The sequence below is a fragment of the Lissotriton vulgaris genome, chromosome 7 (assembly GCF_964263255.1).
Source record: "Lissotriton vulgaris chromosome 7, aLisVul1.2, whole genome shotgun sequence".
Lineage (NCBI taxonomy): Eukaryota > Metazoa > Chordata > Amphibia > Caudata > Salamandridae > Lissotriton > Lissotriton vulgaris.
This window is the reverse complement of record NC_141695.1, coordinates 634,805,208-634,820,743: the sequence shown is the minus strand read 5'-3', so window position 1 is coordinate 634,820,743 and position 15,536 is coordinate 634,805,208. Positions and strand designations below refer to the sequence as shown.

At 45.2% G+C, this 15,536-nt stretch overlaps 1 protein-coding gene across 6 annotated transcripts in view; it reads right to left on the bottom strand.

Annotated features, from left to right (window-relative positions):
- EPN3 (epsin 3) overlaps window positions 1–15,536 on the bottom strand; it is a 372,455-nt gene that overhangs the window by 56,931 nt on the left and 299,988 nt on the right. For 3 of the 6 annotated variants that reach the window (XM_086930833.1, XM_086930835.1, XM_086930834.1), the window contains one exon: window positions 14,550–14,660. The exons of the other annotated variants lie outside the window; for them this stretch is intronic. In XM_086930833.1, the coding sequence (XP_086786959.1) occupies window positions 14,550–14,660 (111 nt within the window). The remainder of the gene's footprint in view (window positions 1–14,549; window positions 14,661–15,536) is intronic. 6 annotated transcript variants of the gene reach the window in all.

Here is a 15,536-nt window from a genome sequence, read left to right as displayed (position 1 = left end):
ACCATAAAAAGGCTGAAAGAGAAGACAGGTACCCTTTAATAGTGCCAAAAGCAAGGACTTGCTGGGCGAAGGACAGCACAAACTATAATACTTGGAGAGGGTCTGTTTACAACCGAACTGTGCCACAAACCAACAGCAGGGGTATACGGAATTGGTTGCGGAATGCCTGGCTGCCAAGGTGACATCAACAGCTTTGGGAGGAAAGTAGTAAATAGTCAACTCATGTCACTCAATCTCCTTGCATGAAGGCAGAGTTTGCGCAGGCCTGGATACAGTACCCTCCCTTGCTGCTGCAACAAGAGATATTCCAGATGGGGGAGCCTGATCGGAGGACATATAGCATACTAGACACTAGGATGACTTAGACCCGGTTGGGCCCGAGCTTCTTCAGAACCTGGGGCAGAGCCATCAGTGGAAAGGTATACAAGAGTCCCCGGATCCACTCACATTGAAACGTGCCTCAGAGAGAGGTGCCTTAGAAACGTCAATGCGCAAAGAGCTGACATTGTGCATTCTTGGATGGGACGTAAAGATATAGCCAGGATCACCCCCATTGTGTAAACATCCCCTCCGGATGTAACCGCCTTCTGCAAGGCATGGATGACTTAGTTTGTCTGCTCTGGCATTCAGGATCTTGTCAAGTGGTGTCAACAGAAAAAGTCCTTGGTGGTCTGGCCACGTCCATAGACACAAAGCCTGGAGAGTAGAAAGGCTCAAGAAGCATGCTGTAACCTTGCTATCTTTGAATTGCTCCAGTGGAACTGCATAAGTGTTTGAGGGAGTGGGGGAGGGGCTGGGCGGGATCTAGACCACTGGCATCCTGGAGATTCTTGTATCATTTTAACTTTAGCTAAGTTTGGGCAATCTCGTGCCCAGCATCTTAGCCCTCATTGTCAGAGTTCCAAATTAGAAGGGTGGTAAAATGTTTGTGGCTAAAATAAAGGAGTGCAGGGCCTCTATGGCAGTCGGGAGTCCATGGTATTGGCGGATCGTGTTTCAGCATGTTATGTGGCGTCAGGGTTGTAACAGGTCCGGATTTCAGTGTGGAGCGGATACAAAGGGCATAAATAGAACTGAGAAAGGATAATGAGCTTTGCTTCCCAATAGGGATTGGGGTGCATCAAGACACAATCACTGCAGGCCTAGGAGTCGTGATCTGACCCTAGACATTACAGGCAACCCAGATGTGCCTCAGTCACAGACATTCCCCGCAGGGTTTAAACCTTGTAAGTTTGAGTGGCAAAATAATTCCCTTACATACTGAAGAATTTAGAACAATTTAAGAGTCTTAATGAAATGAGGAGTAGCTACAGACCTGCATCTGTTGGCTCGGATAGAAAAGAACTTATGTCAAAATGCATAGATGGCCCCTATATAAACCAGGCAATGTCAAATCCAGCACGGATCCAGTCTGACAACTGGATAAGAGATGGGGAATCTGCTGTTAGAAGTCCCTATCAGATGTGCTGCTGAGTTCTGGATGATTTGGTGTAGCAAAATTTTCGGGCAGAACCACAAAGGCGATCCCACTAATCCAGCCTACAGATTTATAGAAAAAACATGCATGTGGGAGATTGCCTTTGGTATTCCCCTTCTGCAATGCTGGGTGAAACTATGGATCAACTTTCTTTTTTAAGTGCTTGTTGGCATCTGCTGGGATAGGTTTTCTGGCATTATCAAAGCCTAGCGATTAAGTCCAGGAGGTTTGGACAGTCATAGGAGGTTTGCTTATGCATTCCACAAAAATGGTTAAACAGGGGTCAGAATGGAGGAAAGTGGAGTCTCAGATGTCAGAACTCTCCTCCCGGACATGAAAAAGTCTGTGTACTAATAATTGGCAAATAGACACCTTGACAGAATGAATGCATCATATGACAAAAGCTTGGTAAACAGGTCTCACATATTGATTTGTCGGAGTGGTGCATTTAGGCATACATGACTGTATCCAAAAACCACGAGTTTATTAAAACAAAAATGAAAACCAGTAATCCAGATCAAGCTGCAATACCTTGAGAATAGTGGGGTTCCCAGGGTCTACTGATATTGTAAGATGGAGGCCAATCAAACCACTACATCTGACGACTAACTCCGATAATTACAGTAAGCTCTTTAAACGTAGTAAACCACAAAGAAACAGACAGTGAGACAAGAAGACTGACTTGGACTGTTCTCGATCTCTGCACAAGCCCTACATGCTGCAAACTATAGTATTTATAGGCACTGCCGAAATTTTGTCAGGTGCCTACCCACCCAGTTCTCGGTTCCTCAGTCTAATTTAAAAGCAGGTGAAGGACATTGCTTTCCACAGCGGAGTGACTGCTGGCTATGCTCCTAGCAATATCGTCTAAAATGTCTAAGCGGCTACTCTGTTATGATGTTTCCAGACTGGAATCGCTACCCTAGCAGGAAACAATGATCAAGGTTTAGAATGCATCAGAAACAGATTGTTGAAAAAATATTGTGTTTAACTAAACTGCTACTGTACTTGGGACAAACCCTACATTTGGCAAGCAAACAGAATGGGCTCTTCAGAGGCCCTCTTGCCGTTTGTACAACTGTATATTACGCCTCTATCAGCAATCTAAAACAAAGATGCTTGCAAGACACTACTTAAAACATCAGCACACTGGAGACAGTAATATATCAAGACAGAAAAACTGAAGTTGTAAGGCATCTTAGTGCATCTTCAGAAAAACAGGACTATTAGTGACTGCACATTATAAAAAACAGAAATAGGAGAGAAAAATGTAACCTTTTGGTTGCTATGGACGCGCTGGAGATGTTCATAGCCCTGGCACTCAAGTGCTAAGGAGGTGTGCATCACGTCCAAATACCAACCTGCAGGGGAATCTCTGGCACTCACCACACACCTTCTCTAAGGATGGCAGTGAAAGCCCTTTCACTATCACCTCCGACATCTCCTCTGGTGAGATTATGTCAGTATGTACAGGGAATGCCGACATCATCATTAGTGGCTGGGGACACACTGGAAACCACATACTTCCATTGCATCGAGCGAGGAAGATGTGCAAGTTAAATCTTGTGGCTTGAGTGGGTGTTGGAAACTGGGCGGCAATTCGAGATACTGTGGAAAAGGAGAGTTTCTTCTTTCCTCTGATGTCTCTTCAGTGCTTTCCTGATGTGGGATCATGGGTGGAACCAAGATCACACAGTAGATTTGCACCCACTATGTCATAAGGGGTGTTTTATTACTTAGGAAGCAGCCCCATGGGTCGCTTCTACAATAGGTTATTTTCCACCAACCCCTCTTCTCTCCCCGCACCCTGGGTGCAGATCGGTTGTTTTATATACTTATCTGCTCCCAGGCCCGACTTCATTGTGTTTTATGTAAAGTGTTTTATTTCTTCTTGCCAAGTGCATTTGTGAACGTCATGTTTTTTCCTTTTTATTACTGTACAATGTTTTTGATTTCCTTGGTGTCAAAGCCTGCTCATGGTTGTAGCATTAGTAGATCTACCGTTTGTCTTGTTGCAGAAGTTTGGTAAGGAAACTTTTTTTGGGGAATGTTTACTTTAAATGAGTATTGTCGCCCTGCTTGAATGTTTTATTTGCGGATGTAATAATGTTAAGCATATGTAGCTCATATTTAATTGGTTATAAATCTTACACAAATCCAAACATGATTTTTAATGTCTTGTGTGTATTGTTCTTTATTTTTCATTTCTAGTGGGATATCTTTGGTGTTTGCTGTGACAGTGTAGAGTACAAGCAGTTGATCCTCCGAATAGCTGTCTGTGGCAAGCGACACAAATCTAAGTATAATTTTATAGTAGAAAGTTCTTTGCGTGGTTTGTATCAATAGTTTATTTTCAGCTCACCATATGTCATTAGTTATATTTACTGTTGGATACACTCAGTTTGCTGAGTTCTAATTTGATGCAGTGTTGTTCATTGTGGTCTGCTTTTGAGTGTTGATGTTTTATTATCCAGCATTATGGCTGCCTGCAGGTTGATTGCCCAAGCACATGCTTGGTTTGCTTTTACAATCTGCTTCCAATCATGGCTTTGAGGCGGACTCTGTATCTGAGGCCCGAGTGCAAGATTTGGGCAATTCATTCTCTGTCCAAGAGCAATCGGATGGTCACTATTAGCGCAGATAAAGTGCCTCATTTAACAGAGGGCACCGATTTGCCTGTAGTGCAGCATGTGCAAGCTTGATTGCAACCCGTGGCAGGATGGCTTCGCATTGTAAGTGCTGAACCTAGGGTTGCCCCCTAACATGGTGCAAGTCTGCATTGCCTGCCTTTAGTAGTGTTGCAGGGTGCAGAGTTAACAAAGAAGTGTATGTCTATCAATTTATTCCAATCTTTATTGATGGCGTTTCCAGACTATATTGCTGAGCAGACCAATTTTAATGCAAAACAGTTTTTGAGGGGCAACAGTGTCAGACTTAGTGTCAGATTTAAAGACCCAATCTCGATTAGATTAAGCAGGTCTGGGGATTTAACGTATGTGATTGGATTGTTAAGGAAGTCCTTATTGTCTTTATATTGGTCTACTGGTCCTTGATGGCAAGTGCTATTGTTCAAGGAACCAGGAGTAGAGATTAGTATTTGCTTCTGCAGCGGATGTGTTGCCATGAGATCACCTTGAAGGTGACTGTCTCTAAGATTTAGCCTGTCCTTGAATATTTGGTTGATCAATTCTCAGAGATCTATGTTCCAGCTCAAGATATACCTTTGGATGAGTCTCTGCTCCAGTTCAAGAGCAGTTTGATTTTTAGACAGCACATATCCAGCAAGAGATCACATTATTGCACTAAGCTTTATATGGTGTGTGAAAGTGCCACTGGATATATATTTTATTTCACAGCATTCATCGGCACAGATGTTTTAATTGAACCCCCAGTCACTGAAAATAGTTTGTAGGAACTTGCCAGAACACTTTCACAAAGATCACAATTTATATGCTGGCAATATCTACAAAGAACCACAAATATTAAAAACTGTTCAAAGTCAGCACTGTGGCACAATCTGCTACAACTATAAACGTTACCCTAAAGAGCTTGTCTGTACGAAACTTCAAAGACAAAAGAGCAGAGCCTTGCGTAACAATGAACTAGCTTTGAAATTTTCAGACAGAAGAGATGTTCACACACTCCCGATTATTAACAATGAAAGCACTGGGACTGTCTGGAGTCAGGTAGTAGAGGTATGCAAGCCAGAGTGCATTCTACACTACAACAAGCACATGTAGATAGAGTAGATCGAAGGTTGGAGCATTACAATGCTGCTCGAACGTCATACTTCTGGTACAAGAAGTTAGCTGTTCATTTGTTTCATTTGCCTATGAAAGATTGTTCTACAGATTCAAGGATGACTTTTATACAATATAGCCAGTCTGTAATAGGCAGTCTTGTTGCAATAGAGCAAGCAGGAATTCCTAGATCACAATGGTAGAGAATGTGGCTAGATTAAAAGATTGCCCCTTTCCTGAATACATTCCTCTAAACCCAAAAAAAGTATTATCCTCCTTATAAATGTAAAGTTGTGTCCAAAGAGGAATAGGAAAGGAGAATCATATGAACTGCCCTGAATGTCCTTCTGAACCTGGCCTATGTGTGCCCACAGGTTTTAAACTGTAATACACACAACTCCAGTATTAGCACAACCATGAAAGTAAAAGGAAACTTATTTTGGTCTATATTGCTATATATTTTATGTTTTGACACCGGATTGCCAATTGTTTGATGTAACATAATCGTCAACTAATAGGTGGGTTACTTTAAATTCAAAAACAAAGTTCTTCAAAAAATTTGCTGTTTTTAGTTTGATGTTTTATTTAGATTTTTGATGTTCTTTGGGTGTTTAATCTATGCCTTCTGGGAATCTTTTCGAAATTAAAGTTGTCTGGAGCTTTCTGGTGATATCGGAGTAGCGTGTGTGTTTTATCTACTGGCGGTTGCCAGTAGGTGGTTCTAGTTAGGACCTGATTTCTATTAAAAAGCTGTTTTTCAATTGCCTATATCTTTGGGTTGTATGTTGTTCCAACGCATTCCGTTGCAATGCATGCCTTTACCACGCATGTGTTACAATTTCCACGCATAACCTTGACCACGAATATTCCTTTGCCACGCATACCTTTACAACGATTTTCGTTGTACATTTATGCATGGTAAGGGCATACTCTTGGTAAAGGTTAAACCCCTCCCCTGTACCCTTACGTGACCCCACAGTCCCCAATCCTTCTAATAATTACCCCTGCGCTGAACCCCCAATCCTTGTGTATATATATATATATATATTTATTTTATTTAAACTAAAATTTCCCTTATCTCTTCTCATCATCTCCTCTCCATCTTCCTTGGTGACGTCGTAAAGAAGCAAAGTTTCTTTCAGTTTCCTCTCAAACGACGCTGATTGTCTCTACTTCGCGACGTGACAACCCCCTTTTTCCCACACTTTTTTGGGGGGGGTCCGGGGGGGGCCCTCAAGCCCCCTTTTTTAGCCTTTGCCCCCACATGCCTTTACTACGTATCTCGTAGTAAAGGTATGCGTGGTAAAGGCTTTTGTGGTAACCATGCATGCTTTGTAATGCATGTGTGGTTAAGGTTTGCGTGGAAACGCCCGCTTGTAGTGGCCGTTTCCCATATCTTTGGCGTCGTTTTCAAAACTAGTTTGATGCTCACTTCAGATACGGTCTTCAAAATTTCAGGGTGAACTGTTCAGCAGGGGCCGAGAAAAAGAGGGAGTTCCCAAAATGCTCCCCCGATGTTAATTTCCATAGGAAATTTTACACACGGCTACAGCCCGAACTGCAGAACGTATTTACACCACATTTGCAAAAAAGGTAGCTCTTAGTCCAGCACGCGCCCTTTTTGTTAAAGGGTGTAAATCAGTTCAATAGTCCATTCAGATTTGGAACTCTTGCTTTAAATGAAGAAAATAAAATTAATCCCCCTGGTGGGCCAGGTCCTGGGGGCATTATTAAAATAATGATGGGGTTCAGAGTGAGCCCCTCTGCACCCCAGGGACCGCCACCTCCCCGAGGATATATTAAATAATGCATGGGGGGGGAGGGGGGCTCAAAGCCCCATGTATCGCCAGAGATCACTACCTTCCTGGGGCGAATTCACTTAAATGCAGTGGCCAAGCAGGCCCTCACAGCCCCATGGACAGCCACCTCCTCCTTTTAGCTATATTAAAAAATGATGCTTGGGGGTTCCGGCCCCCACACAGCCCTGTGGACCGCCACCTCCCTGGGTCAAATCTATATTGATTACATAGGAGGCCATCCAGCCCCCGCAACATGGGGGACCACCAGCTCCCCGGGATTTACTAAATGTTGAAGGTGTAGATGGCCATTGGGACCACCACCCCACAGAGCCAGCTCCAGCAATGTCCTGGGGTGCCCACCCCCGGGACATTGCAGTTTGCTATGCACCCCTCCCGCCAAGCCATAGCAAACAGAGGTCTGCTTCATGAAAGAGAGAGCATTGAAAATGCTCTTGCTTCCATGAAGCAGAGTGGAATTGCCTTTGGACAGAGGGGGCTGCATGTATGCAGCTTCCTTTGTCCAAAAGCAATTCTGGTTCCAGCAGGAAGCAGAAAGGGTCTATGGGGGCCTTGTGTCTCCCCTGTGGTCCCAAATGAGAGGCCATGCCCCAGGGGATGGGGTTCTCGGGGCAATATCAGCCCGAGGAAGGGAGACATTTATGCCCCTTCCCCATGTTTAAAAAAATATGAAGGTCTGGCAATGGGGATGGGGTCCCCGGGCCGAAATTGGCCTCAGGAGGGGCCCCATAGGCCCCCTTCCATTTAAAACAATAAATAAAGGGCAGGCCCCTGGGGATTACACGGACCATATCATGAGTGAAGTAATATGTGAGGTCATAAGGAGTGCATTGCGGGGGCGCAAGTTATAGGTAGCTTAGCTAACTATAACTGATAAATTTCTCTGGTTCTGTAAGAGTGAAACCCGATCCGAACTATAACAAACCTGTAACCTTTGGTTCTTTTCAGTGAAATCCCCTCCCTCCCTGTTGGCAGTGTATGTGTCAAACTCCCATTGACCTACTGATTTGTTCCTGTCGCGGGCACTACTCCCAGCCGCACAAGTGGTGCAGTGTTTATCAGAACAAGTGGGGGGGGGGGAGGGGGGGGGAGTGGGAGCTGGGTAGTAGGAATTTTGTGTGTTACTGAAGATTCTGGAAGTTTAGGTCACAAAAATGCAAGTAAAATGCACAATGTTAGGCAACGTTTGAGGTTTGCAGGGCATTGTGCGTAAGTAAATGTTTTGGGATGTACACATGGCACACCACCCAGAACCTTCAGAGTGTCTAGTTTGCAGAATGTCTGGCGTTGCTAGGTTTCCCTAGTTGGCTGCCAAACCTGGGCTCAAATACTGCAGCTACCTGCATTCCCAAATTATGGCATTTTTACGTAGATAATGTTAATGTCTTCACATTGTGCTTTGGCCCCTCTCCTGTCACAATGCTAGGCCCACCCTCACAAGTGAGCTACTTTTGTTATAGGGAGAAGTGGGGGGGAATGCTGGGTGGTAGGAAATCCCCCCCCCCCCATTCACTCCTCCTCGACCCCTTAAGGTTCCAGATGCGAACTTCATAGAAATACGAGAAACAAGTCACATCACACTGGGCACCCCAAGGCGTCTAGTTGTCACAAATGTCTTGGTATGGTAGGTTTCCCTGAGTGGCAGCTGAACTACTGCCCAAAATCTGCAGCTACTCACATTGTAAAAAAAAAGGGTGGATTCTACTGGGTGAATGGGATGCCTCCAAGTGGAGCTTTGGGATGTGTGTGTCAAAGGAGCTAGGCTTCAAGACAGAAAGCAATTTGCAAAACGCCCTATGAATCACATGATAATATGCGTTACCCCAAATTCTGAGGTGGACAAATAATCACTGTTCCAAAACTCATTATCTTGTGTACATTTCAGAAATACATAGGTTTTCTTCAACCCCATTTTGTATATTTTACCATGTGAATTGGTGTATAGTTGGTACACAATGAAAGATCATTGCATTGTGCAGCTCAGTTATTAGCTCAGAGTATCACATGTATTTGGAAAACCTACAAACTAACTAAGGAACAGAAGGGTCTGTCAGATGTAATGGTGTATAACTTTTATAAATTGGCTATTGTGGCAAGAAGTTACAGATGAAATTGTTGCAGTAAATGGTCCTTTTTTCAAACTCAGTTTCATTATACCTTTACTTCAACTGTTCGTTTCTGTGAGAAGGCATTGGGTGACATAGACAAATGACCTCTTGCTAAATTCGGAATGTAGTCTACTTTTCAGAAATGCATCATCCATGGATTTCACACCCGTTCCCATTACAAAGTGCAAGTAGGTTGAAACCACATTTTTTTTAATGATGCAAACATTGTGGTAAATACATTTGGGGATACAACTTACTATGTTCAAGAAAATTGAGAAGACTGATCTTAACACAGCAAACCTCTTGTTGATATTTTTAGAAAGAAAAAAACATTTCTTCCGCGGAAATTTTCCCCCAAAAACATAAAATTGAGCTATATTTTGAGCTCTGTTCTTCCTTCCCTTCAAAGGAATCCACACACCCTGAGAACCCTTAGAATCCTCACAATGTAGTGGAAACAAGCACACAAATTTAGTGTAGATACGTTATCTGGAAAAAAGGTTATGGCGGCATAATCCTGAAATACCCCAAAAACAAAACAAAAATAAGGGTTAGCATTCTAAGGGGAAAAGCCTCAGCGCCCAAGGGTTTAAAATAAAAATTACTATGAAGAAAGACTTGCCAAAAAATGGAGGAACTATAAATCTAAGGAGAACAGGGAGAGATAACAGAATTCATTTACAATCCATACTCTCATCCAGTTAAACAAACAAGTTACTAATGGTCGGTAACTATCTATCTGTAAGAGACATACATTAGTTTTAGATTCCTTACCTTAGAATTACCCCCAAGCGTCAGACTGGAGCTGAAGATTTTTCTTTACCAGTACCCCAGTGCATCGATAGGTGGCATCGGTTGACCCTGCGTCCGTCATCAGGATCGCCAGAACGACGTTGTGGTGTCTACCTAGACACCGTCCCAGTGTGCTGACGTCAGTTCTGACACGACTTTCCATGCCAGAAGCGCAGAGCCATGCAAAACACTGACCACTGGTGCACATAACTAGGACCCTAGAAGCCAGTTCGCAGAAAGGGGAGTGTGGGTGGGGCGGTAAGGGATCTATAACTAATATATGTCTCTTACAGATACATCGTTACCAAAGGTAAGTAACTTGTTCACCTGAAAGAGACCATTAGTTATAGATTTCTTACCTTAGAATGGATACCCCAGCAATGCCAGTCCCCGAGGTTGGTCTGCGAACCAAGTTCACACCAGAAAGTCCTGGAGAACAGAACGGCCAAAAAAGCTGTCTCTCCGGACTTGGCTATCCAGGCAATAATGTTTGGTGAACGTGTGCAAGGATGCACAGGTGGTTGCCTGGAAAATGTCAATGAGCGGAACTCCAAGTCCCAAAGCAGTAGAGGCTGCCATCGCCTGGTAGAATGGGCGCGCAGTCCCACCGGAGGTTCCTTTTTCGCCAATGAATAGCATATATTAATGCATAGAACCCATCGAGTGATGGTGCGTTTTTTGTACGGCCAGACCTTTCCTGGCACCCACATAACCAACGAAGAGTTGATCGTCAATCTTTAGTGCAGTCAAGATAGAAGGACAGCTCACGTTTTGGGTCCAGACGGTGGAGTCTCTCCTCTTTGGAAGGGTGTGGAGGAAGGAAGAAGGTGGGCAAAGCGATGGTCTGACCTATGTGGAAAGAGGTAACCACTTTGGGTAGAAAATAAGGCCTAGTGCAAAGGACTACTTTGGCGGATGGACTGCAATAAAAGGAGGCTTTGAAAATAAAGCCTGAAGCTCACTCATCCTGTGAGCAGAGGTGATGGCAAGCAGGAAGGCAGACTTCAAAGTACGAAGTCTAAGAGGGCACCTGGCATGATCCACCAGCAGGATGCAGGAGGCCATGGGGCCTAGCAGCCTCAGAGTCAATCTCACTGAAATCCAGGATAGAGGCTGAAACATCGATATCATACCCCGTACTCGCTGCTCAGGAGGATACGCCCTAAACTGCGCTGTATCCAGAATTGCTCTGATGAAAAAGGAGCTTCAGAGAGGGAGTCAGGTGTGACTTTGGCATGTTGCTAGTGAACCCCAGCGAGTAGAGGAGGTCTGCCGTAGTCTGGAGGTGGGAGGAGACAGACTGGGGCGTGCCCGCCTTCAGCAGCCAGTCATCGTCATAGGGGAAGACTGGAACCCCCAAACTGGGCATATGAGCTGCTACAGCTATCACTTTCGTTAATACCCGAGGGGCGCTGGTAAGCCCACAGGGGAGCACAGTAAACTGAAAATGCGCGTGGCCTATGTGAATCTTGTGCAACTCCTGTGGGCTGGCAGGACAGGGATATGTAAATATGCGTTCTGCAAGTCCAACGCTACCATCCAACCTTCGGGGTAGAGGGCAGACAGGACCTGAACCAATGTGAGCAACTTCTCCTTCCAGTGGAAGTGGTTGAGGGCACTGAGGTCTAAGATAGGATGTAGGCCCTGGTCCTTCTTGGGGACCAGAAAGTAGTAGGAATAGCAACCACAACCTAGATCTGGCACATGGAACCTTTCGCTAGCTCCCTTGGCCAAGAGAGCTGCAACTTCCTGGCAGAGAAGGGCCAAGTGATCATCTGAAATGCGATGAAAGGATGGTGGCATGGAGGGATGGGTAGTCTTGAAGGGGAGGGAGTAGCCCCTTTGGACTATCTCCAAAACCCACCTGTCCGATGTGATGTTCTGCCAGTGGAGGAGGTGATGCCAAATCCTGCAGCCCACTGCAGTCCTCAACCAGGCGTAGCGCCTCAGGCTAGTGACATGGAAACTGTTCTGCCCAGTGAGTCGGCAGTATCCAGCCCACATCTGATGGTAAATTTAGCTGCGTCTTTGCCCTCTGTCACTGCATGGGTGAGAACCGCTTGGGCCTCCGTTTGGGCACTGTGGCAGCACTTGCGCAACCGTATCCCACTCTGTATGGGTATAACGGCCCAAGAAGCATGTAGTATTCACCGCGCATAGCGCTAAGCTGGTGGAAGAAACCATCTTTTTTCCAAGGTGGTCCAGCTTCTTGGATTCCCTATCTGGGGGAGCAGTAGTGAAAGTGCCCTTAGAGGATGAGGCTTGGACCACCAAGGAGTTGGGAGAGGAAAAGTGGGTCACCCTGGGCCGCACGATGGGGTCTGGCAATCATCCTGCCCACAGGAGCCCCTGTGCTGGGTTTGGACCAAGTGCCCAGAAGGACGTCAGTGAGGGCTTCATTGAAAGGCAGAAAGGGCTCCGAAGAGGCTGCAGCCGGTTGAAGCACCTCTGTCAGGAGGTTAGTCCCGACTGCCACAGGAAGCTCCAGGCTTAAGTCCGCAGCCACCCTATGCAACACCACTTAATATAAGGCTCCCTTCCCTGTAGGGAAGAACAGGAATGAACAGAGGCACAAATGTACCTTGTGGTGCCGTTACAGACGTCGGCCCGGCACTGTGTCCAAGTCGGGGTCAGGCTGGGGTCAGCACTGGTCAGGGGCACGACTGGCACAGGGGGAATAGTCATCGAGATCAGTACCGTGAGGTCAACTGGCGTCAATCTGGAGCCAAGCCTGGATCCTCAAGGGCCCTCTAGCGCCGGAAATGCTGGCATCTAAGAGTCAGGCCCCCAGCTGAGTCCGCTGGGCCCGAAGGCACGCCAGCGAAGTCGGCCTGTGAAAAGATGCTATGAAGCACATCGCAGAAAGCTCGAAGCTGGGCAGAGGATGCTCCAGTACTGGGAAAGGGAGGGAAACTGAGCCGTCTCTGGAGCAGGCTCCAAAGACAGAGCTGGAGAGCAACGATGCTCCAGGTTTCGCGTCGCATCAGTCGACCGATGGGGAGATGGCAAAGAGCGACACTGCTTCTTTGCCTTCTTCTTGTGCTTCGACTTACCTAAGGATCTCGAACACTTGGATAACAATCATGGTGGCACCATGAACGGTCCCAAGACTTTCCTCTCGACCTGGACCTCGAGCAACACGGAGCCGACTGCCAGGCCTCCAAGAGCTTTCGGGACCGCTCCGGCAAATACTTTGGACTCATGGCACGTCGGAGCACAACTCCGGGTCGTAGTCACGCTCCAAGCACCAAAAGGTACACGAGGTGGGGGTCCGTAACCAACATCAGGCGGGTAAAAGCCTTGAGCGATTTGAATCCGGTCCACGGTTCGGACATCCCTCGTACACCAGGAGTCGAAGAGTCAAAAGAAGTCAACAAAAAGTCGAGAAAAGTTTGTCAAAAAGTAACTAAGGATAGCTCTCTCCGGATCTGCCTAAGGCTGGCGGGGAAAAAGAAACAACTGACGTAACCATGCAAGAGCGGCGTAGACACCGCAACGTCATTTCTGGGACCACGACGCCACAGAGTCGACGCACAGTGGTACTACTAAAGAAAAATCTCCGGATCCAATCTGACGCCTGGGGGTAATTCTAAGGTAAGGAATCTATATCTAATGGTCTCTTTCAGATAGGACATGTAGTAGCAAGCATGTTCAACCAACCTAATTTATTTTTGTGTATATTTTCCTGCCAAAACAAGAATCTAATGGGGACCAAATCTTGCTCTTAATTGGTAAAAATGTATGCATTAAAAATAGTGTAACATGTCATGCCAATTAAGGTCATTTGAATGCGAGAGAGTGCGAGAAAGAGAGAAGAAAGTGGAAAGGGAGGAATAAAAAAGGGAGAACAGGAGGAACAAACAAAAAAGAGAGAAAGAAAAAAGAATGAATGAGACAAAATAAGAGACATGAGAGAAAACGTGTTGCCCCAGAGAAGTGTAAGATACATCTACATCACTTAGGCCCAGTTTCCAAGCAGCCAGACCACAACTGGTCCAGAGTTCCTGCATCCTGATATTCTAGGTGCAGGAACTCGGTGGTCGCTTTTAAGAGTCAGTGAAATCCAGCTGGTAAAAATCGCAGGCCAAGGAGGAGCTACAAGCACAAATACAGCCTACACCCCCCACAGACCATTCCATGCTAAGGGGGAGAAAATGCAACCCTCCCCCACCAGTCTTTTCCTGTCACTGTCTTCCGGCTCCACACAGGCACCTCCTGCCCCCATTTATCTTCTGCTGCCCAGAGCAGCAGGTGGTAAATGGAAGCTTGCTTGTCCCCAGAACATGAAAGCTGCATTCCAATTTGGGTCCAGTAATTCTGGGCCCATGTGTTAAGTTCCTATTCTGGGGGCGAAAACTGTGAATAATCAGATTTATGTGCCAGAATACTGACCAGATGCTTTATTTAAAGCTATATCTTAACTTGGGTAACCAGTAAGTCATGAGAACAACAATTAATGAATGGGGAGTGAGAAAGAGAGGAACATGCAAACACCGATAAAGACACTGTCTCTATAAATGAGAGAAGGGGGTGATAGAAATGTGTGTTTCAGAGACAGGTGCTTTTCCGTGTGCACAAATCTCTGCTGTCAGTCATAAATCCCGGCCTGTCTTACCCAGAGGGCTTTGCGGTCGGAGAGAGGATTGACTAATAGTGTTACTGGGTTCGGCATGTTGTGATAGGCCAGGCAGTATCTCAAAAACATCAAAGGAGGCATCACCTAAACCTGGGGACAAACAAAATGAGAGAATATACAAAAAGGATGATGAGAACAATAAATAAATGAACAGGTCAATGATTGTAATATGGAAAGATAAGATGGGGCAAAGGAAAAGTGTTAAGGCTGACGAAAGGGTAAGAATACAAAGTATGAAAGAAACGCAGGAAAAACTAGAGTTTGAAAGAGATTGGAGAAGGCAAGGGCAAAACTGGCGAGTTAAACTAGAGAATGATCAGTTAGCAAGCAAATCACTCCCAGATCACATGGAATGAATCAATCAGATTTTTAATAAGAGGAAGAGGCATGAGACAAGTGCAAAAATGCGAGCTAGAGATAAATAAGAGAAAAAGAATTCTAAGCATGTAGGACAACTAGAACACAAGTCTCCCAATGGTACTCATCATAGTGACTTGTCTACTGTCATTCATTAAGCCCCACTCCCAACTCGCTTACCATCATAATTCATGAAACAGTATGGGACTACTTGATACCCATACATTTGAGCTTTTCTCTACCTTCATACTTTGGGTACAGTAGACTAGTCTAGCTGCAGAAATGTTGTGGAGGATATTAGGAACTTAAAGGAAAAGAGACACCAAGGTAAGTCTCATACATTTATGGATGCATGCAGTGACCCTTCCAGATTCATTCACTTTTAAAGTCTGACCAGGAGATGTTACTTACTAATCTTTTTCTCTTTTATGGGTGTCTTCACTGAATTCATAACCTTGGAATATCTCCAAGCATACGTAGGATCATGGAATACATTTTAATGAAAATCATCCTTTACCAGGAATAATTTGAAAACCAAATGCCTACCTATAGACATACATAGGTGCTCTCTTAACTTGAAAAGTACACCAACTGAGCATACAAATCCCT